The sequence below is a fragment of the Lemur catta genome, chromosome 6 (assembly GCF_020740605.2).
Source record: "Lemur catta isolate mLemCat1 chromosome 6, mLemCat1.pri, whole genome shotgun sequence".
Lineage (NCBI taxonomy): Eukaryota > Metazoa > Chordata > Mammalia > Primates > Lemuridae > Lemur > Lemur catta.
Window position 1 is genome coordinate 43,574,148 of NC_059133.1, and position 22,863 is coordinate 43,597,010.

The following is a 22,863-nucleotide window of genomic DNA, read 5'->3' on the forward strand; positions in this document are numbered from 1 at the left end:
GGAAAAATCACATTATTGAAGGCAAGACTGTTTACAGTATTGGAGTCACCAATGTGATATGTTTTTGAAGTCTGCATTTGACTGTTGCATTCATGCTGATTCTACATGGAAATGCAAACATTCAACCAATTCATTGTCTTCCAATGTTCTTTAAGTAAATCCTCGAGCACAACTACTTATGCTTTTATTATAAATTATTTTCCATTTCTTTCCTTTATATTAGTAGATGTTGTATTAATTATTTTTAAAAATTACATATGTGGGTAAGTTGTATCATCAATGGCTTTCACTTGTAGTGGCAGTTTACAAAGTATTTTTTATAAAGGATGTGTTGAGTGTGAGAGTGCTAAGAAGCATTGGGGTTTTACTTAAATGCCCAATTTGGGGGAAGGAGAGAGTAAAAAATTTACATTATGCATTTTTCTCCAAGAGTCATAACAACAACCATTTACCAGGTATTTACTGTGTGCACAGTCCTTTGGTGGGTGTTTTCCAGGCTCTTTGATCACAGGTGTTTCCTGACTCTGTCCTTGGGATACTATGCATTCTGTTATACAGACTTGTAGATATTGTCCAGGTGGCTCCTCAGCTCCAGACTTAGATATCATGCAAGCCCTAAACCTCCTAGGGTTAATTGTTATTCAAATATCTGTGGTGAAGGGCTTTTTTAAAATTCCAATGTCTCAGAACAATACTTTTAGAAAATATAAAATCATGGGCTTGAATGTTGCCACAAGTGCTATACATTTTTAAACATCTCAATTTTGTATTTATCTCATTGCAGACCGGTGGCAAACAGTTTGCAGACAGAAGCCACCAGTCTATGGACCACACTTATAGTAGCAGTCCTTTAGGCTGCTAAGGCACATTACCAATTTTTCTGAATCAGGAAATAGGTAAAAAGCATTTCTGGTATTGACTGGGAAGTCATCTCAGGAATGAAGATAGGACAAGCTCATAATTACATCCTGCAAGAGAATCACCCAAGATGAAAGCAAAGAGAGAAAGAAGACTTCTTGGTACTTAGGTCAGGTGTGTAGAATGAGGATAAACTGTGTTTAAGAACATGACCTCTGCAGCCAAAGCACCTAGGGTTCAGAATCCTGGCTCCAAATTACAGGGTGGGACCTGGAACAAGTTACTTAACCACTCTGTTTCATTTTTCTGTAAAATGGGAATAATAGAAACTAACTCCTATGGTTATCCTAAAGTTGCAAAGCATTAATATATGAACAGTGCTTAACACATAATAAGCACTATTCTGTACACAGGAAGGGATGAATGTCAGCATGGGAGATGAGGAGGTAAGGTAAAAATATCTAGATTTCTATGTCTGTACTTTTGGCCTGGGTAGTTTGCTTGGAATTTTGTTTTGTACAGTTGTGAGAAATGTCTAAAATATGGTATTCTGAAAGGCTGCCATTTACAATGTCTTTAGAAAGATTGCTCAGCTTTGTTACTGAGGAAATTGCTGTTGACAGAAACCATCTAGCCATCTAACAACCTACCGGACATCTCCTGGTCTGTGGATGGCCCACAGACCATGAACTAAGTCTCCAGTAGAACTCACCATGTTTCTCTCTGTACTTATAACTCCCAGATATATTTTTAATCTCAGTGAACTGGCACCATCAACTACCTAGTCACTTAAGCCAGAAAACAGGGGGTCATCCTTGATCCTTCCATTTGTCATTCCCCTTTATTAGTCAGAGTGTTGACTATTCCTCCTTGAGGCACTCTGTTATATTGGTGGCCCTGAATAAACTACACCTTTGATGTTCATGCCTCTGCATGATCCACTGCCCATGAATCTGGGATGGCTCCATAATTTAACAGAACGCAGCAGAACTGACATTGTGCCAGTTCTGGACTTAGGCCTCAAGAAAGCTTAGCTCTTGGGAACGCTAAGCTGCCATGTAAAAAGACCACTGAGGAACTACAAAAGACTACATGGAAGAAAACTAAGGAACCCAGGAGACAGCAAGAACTGAAGTTCCAGATATGACCCAGTTGAGCTGCTCCAGCCAGTCCCCAGCTGTCTGAACCGTACTAGCTGAGGCACAAAATATGTGAGTGAAGAAGCCAGCCCTCCAGATAGCACATGGAGTAGACACAAGATGAACCATCTCTGCTGTGCCCTGCCCATTGTGATCTACAGCAACTTCGGAAATAAGAAAATGATTGCTGCTTTAAGCCACTAAGTTTTAAGGTGGTTTGTTGCACGGCAATAAATAATCCAAAAACAGTCCTTTAATGATACCCACAGGCATTTATCAGGTCTTGCCTCCATCTCTGAAAAAGGCTCCTAACCAGTCTCCCTGTTTTATTAAAATGTCATGCCCTTCATTGTATCCTCCATATTGTCAGAGTAATCTTCCTAAACTATCATTTCTCCAGTGCTTAAAAATCCTTCAAGTTCTCTCACCTTATTTAAACAAAAACTCCTTAGCATTCTATGTGATCTGTCTCTCATTGTTCCCTTCTTCTCCGTCCCCTAACCTTGTCTTTGCAGTCTATGCTCCAGTCATATGGAAACTCTTGCTGCCATTGAACATCTTTTTATACCTCTGTGCCTTTGCCAGGCTATCTCTTCTCCCTAAGACATCTTCGCCGCCTCTAACCTACAAAGGCTTTCATCAAAACACCTACCTGGGAGATTACCCCAAGAAGCTTTGCTTGAAAACCTCCACCCCTTGGCTGAGTTAGATGCCCTTTGTGTGTGCCTTTATCACACCAGTTATATAAAGAATCGGAGTGACAATTTTCTCAATTGTTGTAAAGTATACAGCTAGTACCATTCTAGAGGTATCAGAGAGAAGTTAATTCATTATATACATTATATGTCTCAGTGCTTAATTCTCTGGGAGGAGGAATGGCATTGCTCCCAAGGGCTGTTCCAAACTATAAATTCTTTTGAGGATAAGGACATACACAGGGCCTAGTTCATGGTCATTTGTTAAATAAAAAGAACATGTGACTAGCTACCATCCTTAAAAGAGCTTCAAAGAAAAATTATAGAAATAATCCAAAGCAGTTTTTAATTTTTGAGAACAAATGCCCAGGTTTTCCAAGATGCAGTCTCTGCCACCACATCTTAACCAATTTTTGTATTCTCTAGGGCCTGGCACATAGTAAGCATCTAGTCATTTGTGGACTTGTCTATCTCCTTCATTGTTTAAATGATATCCATCTTGAACTGTAGTGAACTAGGGTAGTGTCACTCAGTGGCTAAAAACAGGTTTGGAGTCCCAGAGCTGAGAACTATTAATACTAGTTTAAATGACCACGCAGATAAAACTGTGAGAGTTTGTCAATTACATACAATTTCATTTTGATGAAACACATAATCTTTAACTTACTATATGTTCATTTTGAAAATGGAGGCAGTGATAGGAGACAGAAATAAAACCTCTATCATAAAGTTTCAAGCAATGTGTGAAATATAAATACAGTAAAACTTTAAATAGGTATTCAACCAAAGTTTTATTGGGGTTTTATTGCAATCTACTTTCAGCAATAAGGGGAAAGCGACCATAAGAACTCCGGTCAGACTTTACCCAACCAAGCGGTTTTTCATGAATGCTTAAGGTCAGTGTATAGTCAGCTCAGCTTCTATTATCAACGTGAGTACCTCATCATGAATATTTATGCCAGAATGACAAGAGTAAGGCGTCGCAAGATCCTAAATCATCTAAGATTAAACCATATTTTACAGATTATAATTTTTAGGACAGTAAAGTATACCAATACTCTACAATAAATAAAGATTTTTTTAAAATGTGCTGCTTAGCCCTTGTTGAACTAAATTCAATTATCAGCTTATTCTTTAAGTACTCCAGTTAATAAAGGTTTGATTGTACTTCAAGAACTCTGACTTTTCCAAAGATACAAAATTAGTTCTTATTTGTCATGATAAAAATTAAGTTTAAAAGCACATTCACACTTGTCCTTAAAAGCATGTTTACATCATATATGAGAGAACAACTCATGCTTGATGACATGGCTTATATAATAAAAAGTCATATGCAAAGGACAATTAGAGGACAATCCTCCCATCCTCACTTCCTGCAAAAAGCCACACTAGGCCTCAGTGTAAAAGTTATATTTTATTGCCATGCTACAAAATGTATGAAGTTGGCACTGATAGGGAGAAATAGAGAACAAAAGGGTGGGAAGGGATAGAGGGCAAATGATGTTGTTACATATACAACAAGGTTTTATTTTAATTAACAGTGGTTAAGTTTTGCCAATATTAAAGATGCAAACCAAAATTTTAAAATGCTGATATGAAACAGCATTAAAATACAATTTATGCACTTATGTCTTTTATTAGAGAAATATGGAATGTTTATAAAAGAAATCAACTATAGGGGTAAAATTCATATTTCATATACAATTTGGCAATGGTAGTTCCACTGTTAGACAATCTTTTATAAAAGAAAAAATTAAAAATCTAATAAGCTACCTTTATACAAAGTTGCTATATTTATGCCTTTACGTAGGAAAAAAACATTTATAATGCAAATTAGGACATACAATAATCTTACAGTATTATACAATGTAATGAAAATAAAAACGTAACACAAAGTTTGTCCTTTATAAAATGTATATTTTGCATTTACTAATGCAAATGTGGCACACTGGTGACTACTGTACTATTAATACCAGTCTATTTCCATGCTATAATTGTCCAATTGTCAAAATTGCAATTATAATGATGCTACAAAAGAACTGTTATACCCCCAAAAAATGAGGAAGTAGGGATGGGGAGTAGGGATGTAAAGAACACAAAAGAAAGATAGGGTGCTGGTTTGGGCAGAGTATATTGTCGTATGTCATAAAATATTTGTTAATTTTTCAAGCCAAAAACATTTTCTTTACATTCTATAATTTCGTACCAATGCCTTTATTCAAATTTGGCAAACATCAAGGAAAAGGTAATTAGTACCATATACCTCACATATCAGAAATATGAATGAGATGCCAATACATCACTTACTTCTGAATGATGTCTCTGATGGTATGTCTATTTCAAGAATATATATATTTATATACACACACTACACATTGCACAAAACACTTGGGCATTACGAGTTAGGAACAGCACAGGGAGAATCGGAAAGTACTTTTTAGCTTGTTAAAACCCTTACTTGAGGCAAAAATATGGTGGCACATCGTTGGGAAATTATGAAAACATAAGGCCCCTGTCCCATTTTTAATAGAACATCATTGAGGTACGTTTTTATATGCTGTGCCACAGATTTGGGGTGGGGTGGGGAGATAAACACAAGCTTGACTTAATTCTTACAACATTGAACTGGGGGTCAACATTAATATCTATAAAAACAAAGATTGCTTGGCAAATTTTCCTAAGTCCCAAATGTGATCTATTCTGGATATACTGGAAGTAAAAAGCTTTTTGCTGAGTCTTCAAGAGTAAAGTGCATATCTCATCACTCCACAGCAGCAGTAAATAAAAGGAACTATTTGCCAATCTTCCTGGAGGGAGGGAAGGCACCATATTTTCATTTTCAAAGGAAGATGAAACTGGGAAATAAAACACACTAAGAAAAAACACAGGTAATACCAACATCAGTTTCCAACCCTGGTCTGGGATAAATGCTGTTACGATCTGTATGGTTAAAAGAGGATTTCTATTTGGGGAAAAACATATGAACAATGATTATATTTCTAAAACCAAAAAGTAGAATCACATAGTCTATCAATAGAAAATTTGAGACATATGGCCACAATTATATGCCAATAAAATATCTCATTCTAAAATGCACCTGGTAATAGGTACATTCTTCCAGGACAGAGCTTAATGCCCATGACTAGACTACTGCAAAAGACAAGGAGTATTCTAAATTACTTTTTATTAAATAGGAACACAGGTGATTTCCAGAAGACATCTAGAAATTAACACCAGTTGTATATATCTTCCTAATACTCTTATAGTACCTAAAATCAAATTCTTAGCAAATTGGTCCCATTTTCATTTTTAAAGCACATAGTATTTAAAGCATAAGCTGTAATGATTATGTTGCAGTTATCTAAAAAACATAAAAACTAATTAGAATCTGGAGGAAAAAATGAAAAGGATGAAGGGAAAAAAAGAATAAAGTATCCAACCTCCAAAGTGAATAAACAGATGAGCCCTTTCATTTGGAGATTAATGTTCTGCCTTGACTGCTTATTTCAGAGAAAACCATGTGCACTGGTTCCATCATAATTCTCACTCCATGTTACAAAAGCCATTACATAAATTTGGCACAATTAGCAATTTACTCAGAAGAAAGGATAAATGGAAAAATATATTAAAAATGGAAACTGCACACCTATACCACTGCTCTTTTTAAGAGAACAGTGAACACTTTAATAAGCACCAAGTTCATAGGGGAGAAAAAAGGGGAAAAAAAGAAAATTCTGCTATGCACACAAAATGATAACAGACACTGATACTGATTTATGATAAAGACACTGAAAATGGCACTGAAAATAAAGACACCTTTAATAATTTATTTTTTTATAATGGCCCTACTCTATCATTCTGCTAATCCATTCATTATCCTATGATAAGTTATTTATTGAATAGGTTGGATGCTATATGGCTAAAACTTTTTCATGCTAAATTAACCTTACGTTATATCTGGTAGATCCAGATCTAAATCTCAAACTTCCTCATATTTAGAGAAAACAGTAAAATATTTTGCAAGGTTACCTGACCTTCTTTCCACTCTATTTTCTCTTGTATTCTCTAGTGTTTGGGAAATTGGAACATCCTTGATTTTCCAAGAGTTTGACATATGGACTCTCTTCAGTTTATATAAACTTCAGTTCATTTTGAATCCTAAAAATTATGACACAATCTCATTGCTACAAGGCTTCCAATGCACATGCTATGCTGGCAACAGTATTAACATTTCATTGGAATCAAAAGATAATCAAAGATCCAGCTACAAGTGAAAGGACAGCAGAGCTGAGGAACACTACAGTGGGCAGAGTACAACTGCAGCCGTATAGCTGAGGGAATCACTGCTAAAGTGCTGGGGGGAGTGCCCACAGAGAACACAGTACCTTTAGGGAACTTTGCATGTTAAAAGTTATCTTCCTTTTTTTCTCAGCTGCTAAGAGATCACCTATGGACACAAGTAAAATTTAAAATTGAGATAATGTTTTTATCACCTTGAAAAGTAAACAGTATATAAATAAATACTGGACAAGGGCAACCCTGTTATAGTATAACAGTAAGTTCCAAATGAACCTTCAAAACCATAATTTGACAAAAATGCAAACTAAAAAACAACGAACACATAATCCAATTTTAAAACTATATACAAACTCAAACATTTTAAATTGAAAAAGACATTAAGCAACAAAATAAGACATCCCAAACACCAAAGAAAAAAACTGAAGATAAATGGAAACCTAATGGCACAATGCCTCCAGAAAACAATGTGTTGTCAATAATCTATAAGAGAGAATCTTTCAAGAGATTATGATTTAGATTTTAAAATGTTTTTGGGTAAAGTGACCTGAGACTGATTCTTGAGCCTACTGTAATTCTGAGTAAGATATCTGGACATGCCCTTCAAATGACATCATGAGATGAGTAAACAGAAAATCTTATCTCCCTCCTGCCTTTCAAGGTACCAACAGCAAACCATATTCACAGACAGACGTAAGACTCTTTCTAGTGACACTGAAGGCAAAGGAGCTGACTGGTATAAAAGGAGGTATGGTACTTCTATTTTCCTTTACATATGTTTTGGCTCAAGTCCAAAAGCCTTTAATTAATGAAATAAAGGATTCCTCATGTTACATGCTGGAGGCCACATACTGTGAACAGTGAATCTACAAATATTACTTTCAAAGCCTAGAATTATCTGTTAACAATGCACATTGTCAAGAGGCTTTATAAAAAGTTTTAAATGCCAACCGTGACTTAGACATGAAAGATATGCTTAAGTCCAGAATATTGATAAAATCAACCAGCATGTCATTCACTTCAACTCTCATTTTAAATAGGCACTGTGAAAATGGGAATGCTGCTGTACAATGAGTAGTATATAATGAAATTAGTGTTCTTTAAGGAGTACCTGCTCTACATTAATTCCCTTTAGTTAAAGATGCACATGAAATATTCAGAAAAAAATTTTATCAGTCTATAAAAGGAGTTAGTGTTTAGAAATGAAAATGAAGCACTTGCATCTTCATTTTTAAAAACTTCACAAAGGTGCAAACAACATAATGCTTTCCAGGCTCACATGGGCAGATCAGTACTATTATGTCTAGTTTTCCTAGATGTACCATCGTCTCGTGGCAGTGCCTTCTGCAAATTTGACATAGCAGCAGTTCTCTCGATGTCTATCACAGCATACAGCTCTGTGCGCCTGGTAGGGGTTTGCGGAAGGGGAGTGGTAGGTGTTTTTGGAGTCTGAGGGTTGTCAGAGTCACTGCCACCTTCCAAGTCAACCTGTATGTAATTGAGCTGCCTGTGTTCTAAACTTGGGCGTCTGATATCAAAGTTAAAGACTGTCGGTGTACAGTCCCGACGCCTTGAATATTCTATTTTGTGAGCACTTGCCGGCACTGTTACATTCTCTGTATTTACATAGTTATGCATTGGATCTAGATTATTATGGTAGCCATTTAGAGATGGGGTCTTTGGTCCTAAATTGTCGTCTTCATCCCTACTTAGCTTGCGGGCTTCCCAAACAGGAGGCAAAGATGGTAAATTTTCATAGTTTAATAATGCAGTTCTTCTCTGAGCGGAGTTGTTGATATTCTGGGTATCTGAGGTACTGGTGGATGTCAGACGACCTCTCCTGACCCCTGAGGCACTAGGGATAGATAGCCCATTTATGTTTTCATACACCAGTTTGTTAACAGAGGGTGCATCTCTTCGTTCATCACTGTCATAGCCAGTGTCCCATTCTGTGTTATTTGCACCACTTCCACTAACTTGATCTTTTCCAAGTTGCTCCAGTTTCTCTTTTTCCATTAATTGCTTTTGAACAGGGGTTGGTCCTAAAACAAACTTGACACCTTCAGGTTCAAGAAGAATCTGAGGGTCCCTGTCCTCAATGCTACTTGGTTCTTCTTTTGGTGTGTTGCTTTCAGCATTAGAAACCCTCGCCTCCAACGGGACATGCACACTTGTGCGGTTTTTCCGTTCTTCTTGCACACCTGTCGTGTTGACATAGGTATGTACCTATAACGAAACAGAAAGTGAATGAGTAATTTACTTAAAAGCAAAACAAAAAAAGCCTGACCATATCAGTTAATTTTATTAACTGTCTCTCTCTAAATGTACTCTTACATAAAAACTTTTGTACTTATTTTTTACTAATAAAAAGATGGGAAAAGAGGAGGAATGTAGAAATATCTTCCTAATTTGACCAAAGAATAACTACTTTAAAATAACATGCAGCATTATATTTGATGGTGAAACACAAGTGTTGTGTAAAAAAAATTAAGAACAAAATGGATTATCATTTTCATGTTGTTCTAGAAGTTCTCATCAATGCATTAAAACATGATTCAGAAATAAGAAAAAACAAGTATTGAAAAAGAAGAGATAAATTTATCATTATTTACTGATGATCTGACTCTATAAAGAGATAAACCCTACTAGATTTAATAAGAGTTCTGTAAAACACATAGATGTAAAACAGATACCACCAAGTAAGAAATTTTCACTATTTAGAAAAGCTCAATGGCATTTTGGGGAGATGATATAAAAATGTTTGCAAGCTTATACATAACATTTTAAAGATTCAAAAGTGAAATGCAAAATTGGGAAAAAAGTAATTACAGTAAGTAATATAAGAACTCACTATGTAAAAAACACAAAGAAATTTATTTTAAAAACACTAAAAACCAGACGTGAAACATCCCATGCACGTGGGCAGCTGTGTTGGGCCGCAGGAGAAGATGGCGGTCTCCAGAGGAGTCAAAGTTCCTCATAATTTTTGCTTGTTGGAAGAACTTGAAGGATAAAAAGGAGTAGGCGATGGTATGGTTAGCTGGGGCCTTGATGATGATGAAGATATGACACTTACAAGGTGGATAGGCATGATTATTAGGCCACCAAGGACATATTATGAAAACAGAATACATAGCTTGAAAGTAGAATATGGACCTAAATACCCAGAAGCTCCTCCATCAGTTAGATTTGTAACAAAAATTAATATGAATGGAATAAATAATTCCAGTGGGGTGGTGGATGCACAGAACATACCAGTGTTAGCAAAATGGCAAAATTTATATAGCATTAAAGTTGTACTTCAAGAGCTAAGACATCTAATGATGTCTGAAGAAGATACGAAGCTTCCACAGCCACCAGAAGGACAAACATACAACAGTTAATTTTAGCTAATTTCAAACTTATCTTGAATCAACAACCTTCTATTCATGTTAACATCTTGATTAAATATCACAATGCAAAATACCCACACATTAAGTAAAAGAATTCCACCTGGTAAACATGACCTGGACATTTGTGATACCCATTAAATAAGAATATATATATATATATATATTTTTTTTTAATAAATTTTTTTTTTTTTTGAGACAGAGTCTCGCTTTGTTGCCCGGGCTACAGTGAGTGCCGTGGCATCCACCTAGCTCACAGCAACCTCACACTCCCAGGCTTAAGCGATCCTACTGCCTCAGCCTCCCGGGTAGCTGGGACTACAGGCATACGCCACCATGCCCGGCTAATTTTTTCTATATATATTTTAGTTGACCAGATAATTTCTTTCTATTTTTAGTAGAGATGGGGTCTCGCTCTTGCTCAGGCTGGTCTTGAACTCCTGAGCTCAAACGATCCGCCCGCCTCGGCCTCCCAGAGTGCTAGGATTACAGGCGTGAGCCACCGCGCCTGGCCAAGAATGTATTTAATATATGTACACCATTATATTTTCAGGTAACAGGAGGAAAAATGCAGCACAATTTTTTTCTCTTGTTAAGGCATTGTCATTTAAACATAAACCTGGAATACTTGAGATAGAATCCAGGTTTACAAGATGAAAGTGTGAAGAGAGGTGTCAGATGGCAGTGGAAGCATGTCTTTTTCTGAAAAGTAAAAATCTCAAGAAGGAAAAACAGAAATGGCATGCTTTATCCATCTTGCTTAGTGAAAGAGCTGCAGGTGAAATTGTTTAAAATAGTAGGTACAATGAATATTGTCACAAATTGTGTTAATTTTTGATGCAGCATGGGTGCTAACTACCAGTAGTGTCAAAAATATGTTCAGGATTATTTTGATACCTGTATTTATAATAAAAAAATGTTGCAGGGATTGATGAGTTTCTGTTAAAAGCTATTCCTGTGTATTACATGTAACAGACATGGTAAATATTCATTTACAGTCTTTGTTTAATAAACCATGCATTTAATATTAAGTGAAGTCAGGTAAAAGGATATAGATGTATGGATATGTGATTTTGAGATTAAAGACAGTGTTAAAATGTAAATAAAATGTGGAATGTGCCCTCAAAAAAAAAAAAAAAACACTAAAAACCTCTTAATGGTAAATAACATATGGTTTATAAGAGATAGGTAGAACTAATTAATCCAGAGGTAATGTTCAACCAGATACTTCATTCCACAAATGAAAACTAGAGTAGTCAGGAACAATAAATAGCTCCATGACAACATCAGCAACAAAATCTACCTTCCTTCTAGTAAGTAGTTCAATGATTATAAAGACTACAATATGAAAAGCAGCAGAAATTCTTAATCCATTGGAGGTTCTTATATGGGAACAGGCCTTATGTCTTTCTTAATCTATAGATGTACCTCTCCTGTGAACCCACAAATCCCCCTAATGCTTTGCACTTGCATATATTTGAGCACATGCCAGCAAATACATGCTATTTCCTCTGATTATTCACTACAAAAGTAATTTACAAACAGTAAAAGTTAAAAGTATTAGCGCAGTAATATTTTAACTCCACACAATCATTATTGCTGTTAATACAGTAGCACATGCTTACTTGTTCCTCAGCCACAAGCAAAGGATGTGTAGATTCTTCACCTACTGAAGGCAGGCGAGCACTTCCCACAGAAGGATGTCTGCTTGAAGGATGGGATGAAGCATCTCCAAATGAGGGATACCGAGGATATCCATTAGGTAAGTTCTGAGCAGCAAACCCTGGAGCTGAATTTTTGTTTATTTGTGTAAGGAGAAAGGCAGGATATGGGGGCAAGGCAGAGAGAATAAAAATGAATAAGAATCTAATCTGTACTGAGAAGATTTAAAAAGGTGTTTCTGGCAAGACAGCAGAAATGAGCACACAAACACCACCCCCCACACATTTTAGATAATACAAAATATTTAATGTTTTCATTTTAAAAATATTTGAAATATTTATAACTATAACTAATAGTTTTTTAAAATTGACAACTATTGTACTTCTGTTAACCAATGGTGACTTCTAGTGTGTTATAAATTAAATATTCATAAGCTATAGCTTATAAATGTCTGTAATTCAAAATGTGAGAGGGAAAATGGGTACTTACTCGTAGGTGTTCGAGGTGTTCTGGGGACTTCCAATTCTGTCTGATGATTATTTCTTTCCACAACTGGCTCTTCTACCACATTTATACTATTATTTTGCATAATCTCTTGCAACATGTTAAATAATTCTTCTGCACGGGCACACTTAAAGGCAAAGATTCCTACAAATACAAACCAAAAGGGGAAAATGGTTATCATGCCTTTTAAAAAGCTACAGGAACACCTATCAAAGAACAGAACTATAATGTATGCATCCTGCATACAAGAAAGGCCTGTTACATAAATGTCTATTAAACTAATGATTTTCCCTGTTTGAAAACAAACGCAAAAGAAAAGTTCACAGAATAATTGTCATTTGTCTAAGGGAAATGGCCCAAAACAAAGCAGACAAAAACCAAGATTTGCACACTTAACTCTAGTCTGCTTTTTAACAGCAGGGGGAGCCCAACTCACCACTACCAAGGTGATCGTTTACCATTTAATAGGCTCTTTGCTAGGTGTTTTCCAATCATTATGTTGCTTAATTATTATAATAATTCTGTAAGATAGGTATTGCCACCCTCCTTTTATAGAGAAGATATAACAGAGGTCATGTAACTTGCCAAGGCCATTCAGGTAGTAGGTAGCAAAAAAATCAAACCATGTTCTGTTTGACTCCAAAGTTTAGGTTCTTTCCCCAACAAGTTATAACAATAAAGACACTTTGTCAATTTAGCAGGACTAATCATTTACTAAAGATCTTAAAGTTAACACAAGCCAAAATTTCTGACATAGAAAATGTGCTTAACAACATCTGATAAATGAATATAGTTTATTATCTTTTCTTAACAATCCACTTATTTTCGGAATTTTTTCTTTCAAGAGGAAAACAAAACAATAATTTAAATACTATATATAAATTAACTGAAAGAACAAAATTTAAAATAGGATAATATTTGAATAAAAAACAAAGGCTCTATCTACCTTGTCCAGTTTGACACCTTCGACCACTTTCAAAAGAAAAGAGATTCGAGTCATAGCCATAGCGCCGCAGGCAGAGGTAGTGCCATTTTACCGAGTCACGTTTGCGGGTGTATAAGATCAGCTCTGTGTCTGTAAGTTCCATTATGCCAGAACCTAACTCATTCCCATCATCATCCACATTAATGACCTAAAAACAGAAGGTGACAGCCATATAAATATTTCACCAATTCCTCAGAAAAATGCCTTGTTGCTGATTGGTTCAGTTATTTGCTCATTTATTAGTTCACTCATCAACCAATGTGTGTGTAGGGCATGAATTATAAAGCAGTGTAATACCCAGTTCATATCTGTAATAAATTTATGTTCCCACTGGGGAGATAAGATATACAAACACAAAGTCAACACTGCAAAACTGTATATGATTAATTGTCAAATAAATGCAAAAGAGGCTGCAGAAGGCAGGAAGTGTGGCCTAAGGCTCTTGAGAAACCTTCACTCAAGAGGAGGAGGGGCCGGGTGCCGTGGCTCACGCCTGTAATCCCAGCACTCTGGGAGGCGGAGGCGGGTGGATCGCTCGAGGGCAGGAGTTCGAGACCAGCCTGAGCAAGAGCGAGACCCTGTCTCTACTAAAAATAGAAAGAAATTAGCTGGCCAACTAAAATATATATAGAAAAAAAATTAGCCGGGCATGGTGGCGCATGCCTATAGTCCCAGCTACTCGGAAGGCTGAGGCAGTAGGATTGCTTAAGCCCAGGAGTTTGAGGTTGCTGTGAGCTAGGCACTCACTCTAGCCAGGGCAACAAAGTGACACTCTGTCTTAAAAAAAAAAAAAAAAAAAAAAAGAGGAGGAGGGACGTTAGCTGGACCTCCAGTACAATTAAATTTAGACAGAAAATAAAATAAGAGGGCAAACCCAGTGGGTCAGGGGATGTAGGACACATCATAAGGATGCAATGCTGAATGAGAACAAAGAAGGTACCTTTCAAAGAGACCAAAATAAGATTGGCACAGAGTTCAAATAAGGAAAGGTCTTACACTGCTGAGCTTCAGAAAATGTCCAAAGACTAATAACAGGTAACATTTATGGAGAAGTTACTATTCCCTTGGGACTGAGCAAAGTGCTATACATTTATTTTTCTTATTTAACCCTCATAACGATCCTAGACTGCACTGTACAAAAATGGAATTAAGACTTAGTGACAGCGTAACTTGTCCAAGGTCACAAAGCCATGAAGTAACAGAGGTGTGACTTACACCCAAGTTTGTGTGATCCAGAGGCTATGATTTATAGCAGACTGAGGTCAGATTATGACAGACACACTAAACGGCTACGGGAGCATTTAGCCTAAAGGTAACAGAACACAACCACAGAAGTTTTAGCAAACAAGTCAGTGAATGATGAAAGAGGAAGATTAATTTGATGGTGACTACAGGATGAATCACAGGGTGACTCGAGGTAGACTCCATTTAAGAAATCATTCAGACACATGTGAAAAGGCCCCTGAAAATTGGCATTTTAAAGACAGTACTACCAGAACTGTGTAGTTATTAGATACAGAAGACCAACAGAAAAGTAAAAAGAGAATTCCATACTGTCAGTAACAAAAAGTTGTCCTTATTTATTAAACCCAGAAAAGGCAGAGTGGAAAAAAAGAGAAATATAAAAGTCTAGTGATAAAAGTCAGAAGAAGGTAAGGTATATTAAGTGAAGTAAAAGAAGAGCATCCAACTAGGGAGTAAGGTATATAACTCAACCAGTTTTACTGACCTTAAACTTGTTCCGATGGTTATCTGGGACAGTGTCTTTATCTGGACAGCTACAACAGCTACCCATGGCTTCTTCAGAAGACCATGTGAGCACTACATGAAAAATAATTTGGAAAAAATTATTAGATGTAGGATATAAAAATCATAATGGAAAAATACTTTAGAAATCATCTAACGCACACATTATTTAGATGCAAAAAAATTAAGCCCAACAAGGCACATGGCTGAAGCCAGATTTCACACAACTAATCAATTTTGCTCAATGACAACAAGAATAAATTTTGTAAGGTAGATGTAATAGAGATCTCAAATTTCTAGTTTAATTTGCAAAGGTCCGCCTATTCTAAAATCATCTAAAAAACAAACCAATTGAACGTCTCTCGTTTACATAATACTATAGAAATACTTATGGTTACTTAATTAAGAGTTAATCATGGAATTAATTAATAATTAAGAGTTAATCATAGAATTAATCCTTTGTGGCTTATCAAGAATGTCATGTCCTTTTCTTAAAAAATTACCGAAGGGATGCTAGACTTCTGGCTTGGCAGGTATTTTGATTCTTGTTACTCACTGTAGTATCTCTTACATACTCCACAAGATTAGAGTTCATTGATAAATAAGACATAAAATCAAATTTCAAACAGTACATTAATAAGAGAGAAAGACAACTCAAAATCCAAGCAGTAATGTAACACACAGAATAGTGACAAATTGATATAGTAAGGCTATTTAATATTCCTTTCCCAAAGAAGGATAGAAATAAGATGTTATATAGGTGACATTAAGTGTTCAAGAACATTTTGAATGAACAAGGGAAAAATTCAAAGCATCACTTACAAATAAGGTAAAGAATCAGAATGAATGTGACAACATTTGAAAAAGAGGGAGAGAAGCCAGCATAGAAGCTACAAAACATTACAAACATAAATCTGGTTGAAACTTGCTTAAAATTGTTCAGTGGATCTCTACCACCTTCGGGATAAAATTTAAAACTTAGTATCACCTTAAGTCCTTCACAATCTGATTCCTGTCTACAGGTTGACTCTAAACTCTCCTTTCTCTCTGCCTCAAGCCCTAGCCTTACTCCATCCAGACTGGAGCTGCAGTTTTCCCAAAGCACTTTGTTTTCTCACATCCTTCCATGTTGCTCCTCTTCTATTTCTTTCCTTTCTCAAGATTAAACTCTGAATACTGTGCCTCTAGGTAGCCTTCCCTGACTCAAACCAACTGGTGAGTTATACTTCTTATGTATCATCCCCCCACCCCGCCCCAAATCACCCTAGGCCTCCCAGTACCATAGCATCTATCACACTTTGTACTTAATAGAAATTGTCATAAGATGGTCTGTTTGTCTATCTTCTTCCCTCCACTATGAGCTCCTTTCCATCAGGGACAAACCGTACTCAATTCCACATTCATATAATACGATAGCACACAGTAGGTGCTTCAGGCCCTTTTGTGAGCTAAATGGACTGTACCAAACAAATGCAAAGAATGCCTGGCAACTATAAGTATTAAAAAGATGAAAAAGTACTCGTATACTAGTGTATAAACCAAAAGAAATAATAAATATAATGGTAAAGTTAATTAAGACTCAGGATCGTAGCTCTCTGGGAGGCCGAAGCAAGAGGACAACTTGAGCTCAGGAGTTCCACACTGGCCTGAGCAACAGTGAGACCCTGTCTCTACCAAAAAAAAAAAAAAAAAGGACACATAATATTTGGTATTTTGCTCTATCTAATATGCTACCTAAGTATCATGGTGCAAAGATAAGTCACTGTCTATACCTCCAAAGAGCTATGAGTCTAAATGGAGACAGAGACAGAGACGCAAACAGAAAATGCACTACACTAAATCTTGTATTAGAAAATGAGCAGATTACTGTGGGCACAGAGAAGGGAGCAACTAGCTTTCTGGGTTAGGGAGGGCAGGAAGCACTATTTGAGATAGGGCTTAAAAGGAGACCAGAAACAGTATGCTCAAAAAAAAAAAAAAAAGACAAACAGGCATTTGAGACAGATAAAAGAGTACATACAAAGACAAAGGTCATATTGCATTCAGGAGACAGTGAGGAGTTCAGTATGACTAGACTACTGAGCAGGCTGGAACACAAGTAGAGGCCCAACTATAAAGCATCCTGAACAAGCTAGGGGTCTGGGACTTGATCTTCCAACCAACCTGAAGCTAGCCTGCCTCCCACATTCCCACAGCAGAACGGGCATAACTCTTATCATGGCCTTTATTACAATCTATTGTAATGTTTATCTGTTTGCACCATCTACTTCGCTGTGATCTCTCTGAAGACAGGAATCTTGTCTTCTTCATTTTCCATGGCACTAAAGCATATTGCTTGACATAGCACATGTTTTATAAATGTTTACTTTTTAAAAAGGTAATAAATGTTTAATTATAGAAGGAAGAAAAAGAATATAAAAAAATTTTAAGTAAAGGGACAATTCATAGAAACATTAAAAAATTTGCCTTAAAATTCCTTATTCATTCTGCACCCAACCTCTTTATAAATCTAAAGAGCTAAAAGATTACTAAAGCATGGCTTCTGCCTCAAAAGATGGTGTGCTTCGAAGGAATGTTTTTAAACTGTTTCTCAAAAGGAGCAGTAAAATAATCCTTCCACTTGCTACCTGTTAACCTTCACAAGCTAGCTGTGAAGGCAGAACCTCGTGTTGGTAGAAATATATAGTAATATGCTGCATTAACAATGTTTTGGTTAGCAACAGACTACATATACCACTGCAGTCCCATAAGATCATAATGAAGCTGAAAAATTCCTATTGCTTAGTGATTGATGTAGGTACAGTCATAATGTTGGAATGCAATGCGTTACTTGCATATTTGAGATGATGCTGGTGTGTAAGCAAACCTACTGTGCTGCCAGTTGTATAAAAGTATAGCACATAAAATTAGGTATAGTACATAAAACTGAACAATGATAATAAATGATTATGTTACTGGTTTATATATTTACTATACTATATTTTTTTACCATTATTTTAGAGTACACTCCTACCTATATATTAAAAAAAAGTTGACTATAAAACAGCTTCAGGCAGGTCCTTCAGGATGTATTCCAGAAGAAAGCATTGTTATCATAGGAGATGACAACTCCATGTGTGTTATTGTCCCTGAAAACTTTACAGTGGACAAAATGTGGAGGTGGAAGACGATGATATTAATGATCCTGACCCTGTGCAGGCCTAAGCTAATGTGTGTGTGTCTTAGTTTTTAACAAAAAAGTTTAAAAAGTAAAAAATAAAAAATTTTTAAAATAGAAAAAAGCTTATAAAGAAGCTGGGCGCAGTGGCTCATGTCAATAATCCTAGCACTCTGGGAGGCCGAGGCAGGAAGATCACTTGAACTCAAGAGGTCAAGACCAGCCTGAGCAACAGAGAGACCCTGTCTCTACCAAAAATAGAAAAAAATTATCTAGGCATGGTGGCACGTGCCTGTAGTCCCAGCTACTTGGGAACTGAGCCCAGGAGTTAGAGGTTGCAGTGAGCTATGATTACGCCACTGCACTCTATCCGAGGTGACAGAAAGAGACTCTGTCTCAAAAAAGACAAAAAGAAAAATAAAAAAAGGCTTATAAAGATATAAAGAAAAAATATTTTCAGATAGCTGTACAATGTGTTTTTGATTTAAGCAAAGTATTATTACAAAAGAATCAAAAGGTTTTAAAAAAATGTAAAAGTTTATAAAGTAAAAAAGTTTTAGTAAACTAAGGTTAATTTACTACTGAAGAAAAAAAAATTTTAAATAGTGTAGCTTAAGTGTACAGTGTTTATAAAGTCTACAGTAGTGTACAGTAATGTCCTAGGTATTCACATTCACTCACCACTAGCTCACCCAGAGCCAACTTCCAGCCCTGCAAGCTCCATTCATTGTAAGTGTCCTATACAGGTGTGCCATTTCTTATCTTTTTTTTTTTTTTTTTTGAGACAGGGTCTCACTATGTTGCCCAGGCTGGTCACAAATTTCTGGGCTGAAGCGATCCTCCCACCTAAGCTTCCTGAGTAGCTGGGACTATAGGCATGCAACAGTGGGCCCAGTTTTATCTCTTACACTGTAGTTTTACTATATTTTTTCTGTGTTTAGATACGTTTAGATACACAAATACTTACTATTGTCTTACAATTGCCTACAGTACTCAGTACAGTAACATGCTGTACAGGTTTGTAGCCTAGTAACAAAAGGCTATACTATACAGCCTAAGTGTGTAGTAGGCTATAACATAGGTTTGTGTAAGTACACTCCATGATGTTCTGACAGTGACAGAATCTCCTAACAATGCATTACTCAGAACATATACCTGTTCGTTAAGCAATGTGTGACCTATACGAGGGGCTGTACAACCTGCCTCCACCCACACTGAATGTTTCAGTTCAGTACAACAATTAATGAAACGCCGAATATGTGACACAAAGGCCTTTGTATGCAATGCCAAGGAGAAAGGATTTTATCCTACACATGGTGGAAAGCCACTGATGTATTTTAAGTAGGAAAGTGAGATGGTGAGATGTGCATTTTAAATGCATCCATCTGTAGGATAAATTTAAGTAGGAGTTTAGTGCAAAGGAAACGAAATCAGTTTGGGACTATTAAATGAAATATGATAGAGACCTAAAACCAGAGCAGCAGCAGTAGGAATAAAGAAGAAAAGGATGAATTTAAGGAATATTTAGGAAGAAAAGACAGTGGTACCAAGCAGCTGGCTTGGTATAATGGAAGGAAGAGGCAGTTTCCAGAATGGCAGATAAAAGGTGCCAGATTCCACTACCTGAGATAGAAAAAACCAGTAGCCGTCAAGTGGAAGTGATGATGATTTGTTCAGTTTTAGATATGTTAAATTGAGATTCCAGAGAATGACCATGTGAACATATGCAATAGAGAGTTAAGTTCACAAGTATGGGTGTGAGGGAGGAGGTAAACTATTAGAACACATGTAGCATTTAAAGCTATAAAACAGAAGACACTGCTCAAGGATAGTATGAAGAGTGGTCTATGGTTGAAATTCTGGAAGGATGAGCCAGGTGTAGTGGCTCATGCCTGTAATCCCAACACTTGGGAGGCTGAGGTGGGAGGATAGCTTGAGGTCAGGAGTTCAAGACCAGCCTGGGCAACATAGTGAGATCCCGTATCTACAAAATAGCCAGGTGTGGTAGTTTGTGCCTGGAGTCCTAGCTACAGGCTAGGCAAGGGGATCGTTTGAGCCCAGTAACTCGAGGCTGCAGTGAGCTATGATGATGCCAGCCCAGGCAAGAGAGTGAGACCTTGTCTCATCAAAAAAAAGGGAAGGAAAGGAAAGGAAAAGGAAAAGGAAAAGGAAAAGGAAAAGGAAAAGGAAAAGGAAAAGGAAAAGGAAAGGAAAAAGGAAAAAGAAAGGAAAAAAAGGAAAGGAAAGGAAAGGAAAGGAAAGGAAAGGAAAGGAAAGGAAAGGAAAGGAAAGGAAAGGAAAGGAAAGGAAAGGAAAGGAAAGGAAAGGAAAGGAAAGGAAAGGAAAGGAAAGGAAAGGAAGAAATTAATTAATTCTGGGATGATACAAATGTGTTTAAGTATAGGAGCAGAGAGAAGCCAGTGAAAGAGAAAAACAAGACTAGACAGAACAGTACAAACTAAGAAAACAAAGTATCAAGAAGGAGGGCACCATCCCTGGTGGCATGGTAGAGAGGGTTGCCAAACTACAGCGAGCAAGAGGAAAACAAGGAGGTAGCCCCCAGAGGATGGAAACTAGTCTTTCAAAAACTAGCTAAGAAGACAAAGAGTAGAGCATTTTAGAGTGTGGACAGATATGGGTTCAAAAGAATATGTGGCTTGAGTTACTTATTTTAAGATGACAAAGATTTATGTAGGCTTGTAATTAGTAGGTCAGAAAAGGTTAAAAGTATAGGAAAAAAACAAAGGAAAGAGAAGGATTAATTGATAGGTCAAGACAGAAGGGGAGACTAGAGAAAGTGAGTTTCAGGGTCCAGGTTGAGAGGTTTACCCACAGGAGGAGGAAAGCTTCATTAGAGGGAAGAAATAAGGATTGGTGGAACATAATAGAGACACTGAAGTAGATGACAACTACCATCCTGAATTTCCTTTGTAAAACAGAAGGGAAGGCTTGCCGAATGAGGGACTTGAAGAGAATGGCAGGATTAGTCACCAAGGAGCTGCCCCAAGAAAAGGCAGCAGGATTAGTAAGTAGGCTGTGATGAGAGCTGAGTGGAGGATGCAGAGCAAGACGATGCTGTTTTGCTAGCTGTGATCAGTAGTCCAAAGGGTGGACAGTTCAGCTGACACAGGGTCAGAGAGTAGGAGGGCAAAGATATTAAAGGATGTTGGCAATACAAGGGTTTGAAATGATGACCATCAGGTCCAGTTAGGAAAGAAGTAAAGAAAGAAGAGGGTGAACAAAGAAGAGAAAATGGAGGCAAAAAGGAACAGGCAGCCTCAATAAGCCTAAAGAATAGGTTTAATATGAGTAAGGGACTGAAACAGCTGGGGCACAGGCAGTCCTGGTCAATCTTCCAACTCCTGGAAGCAGATTTTTTTTAATGTTTTCGCCTAAATCTCTGATTCTTCCTCCTGAACCACAAACTCCTACGCAAGGGGGAAAGCTAGGTACCAGATATTCTGCATTTATGACCAGCAGATTAATATTTGGAGACCATATTAGAGTTATGCGAAACCTAATAATAAACACTAATATTGTAAACACTTTGATGAACAACCATGTGATCTCATCAGCACACACTCTTCCAAGTTCGTAACTTAGCAAATGGTTTTATTATGCTCCCTCAAGAGAGCAACATACAAAAGTAACTAGGGTACATTCAAGAACAAAAGGTAGCTTCTATTTGGGAAGATCAATCTGCAACAAATTTGCTGAATATTTTAAATTAGTAAATGTGTCTTAGATTAAAGCCATTTTTCCTTATGATTTGGGGGTGGAGGTGTCAATAAATCGGGAGACAAACTGGTTACATTTAAGAAAACATACTAAATTCTCTAGTTTAAAAAATAATTGTAAACTTAGTGATATTTTTAAAAATAAACTTCAACTTACCTAGATCTGGCCATTAATAGTCTTAGCCTCTGCTGCAGCATCAGTTTCATCATACTTTAAAATACCATGTTTTCTTTGTTTGCTGATTTAACCTAGAAATAGTAGGAAAAAGTTGAGAATTTCTTATTTCTTTTAAAACAATAATTTTCCTTATGAGATTTGTCAGCACTGTTAGTTCAATTAATCTATTTAAACAAACTCAAAAGTATTAAAAATTGATAAAAAATTATTTAATATACAAGATCAATTTTTCAGATTAATATAATATGTACATGTTACCATTCCTTTTCAAAAGAAAAAGCAAGAATGCAATAGTTTAAGTTTTGTGATGTTTCTGGCTTCTCCACTACAGCTATGACACTGGACAACTTGTTTCTCTATACTCATCTCCTCAGCCATAAAATGAGGGGTTAGACTAAACCACCTCCAAGGTTCCTTTCCAGCTCTAAAATCCAGTAGCCGACTAATTCTCCATCCCTGCTGACTTTCCCTAAACCTCACTCACCGTCATTCTTCTTAAAGAGCCGACTCTCTTTAA

General features: G+C 36.7%; 1 protein-coding gene and 1 pseudogene across 2 annotated transcripts in view; one reads left to right on the forward strand and one right to left on the reverse strand.

Annotated features, from left to right (window-relative positions):
• Nucleotides 1–3,464: 3,464 nt before the first annotated feature.
• Nucleotides 3,465–22,863, reverse strand: part of FRS2 (fibroblast growth factor receptor substrate 2) — an 89,924-nt gene continuing 70,525 nt past the window's right edge. For both annotated transcript variants that reach the window (XM_045553386.1, XM_045553387.1), the window contains 6 exons: nucleotides 22,326–22,417; nucleotides 15,258–15,349; nucleotides 13,490–13,676; nucleotides 12,529–12,687; nucleotides 12,003–12,166; nucleotides 3,465–9,214 (listed from right to left, as the gene is read on the reverse strand). In XM_045553386.1, coding sequence (XP_045409342.1) covers nucleotides 8,264–9,214; nucleotides 12,003–12,166; nucleotides 12,529–12,687; nucleotides 13,490–13,676; nucleotides 15,258–15,323 — 1,527 coding nt within the window. In that variant the 5' untranslated portion in view covers nucleotides 15,324–15,349; nucleotides 22,326–22,417 and the 3' untranslated portion in view covers nucleotides 3,465–8,263. The remainder of the gene's footprint in view (nucleotides 9,215–12,002; nucleotides 12,167–12,528; nucleotides 12,688–13,489; nucleotides 13,677–15,257; nucleotides 15,350–22,325; nucleotides 22,418–22,863) is intronic.
• On the forward strand, nucleotides 9,937–10,371 carry LOC123639529 (annotated as a pseudogene).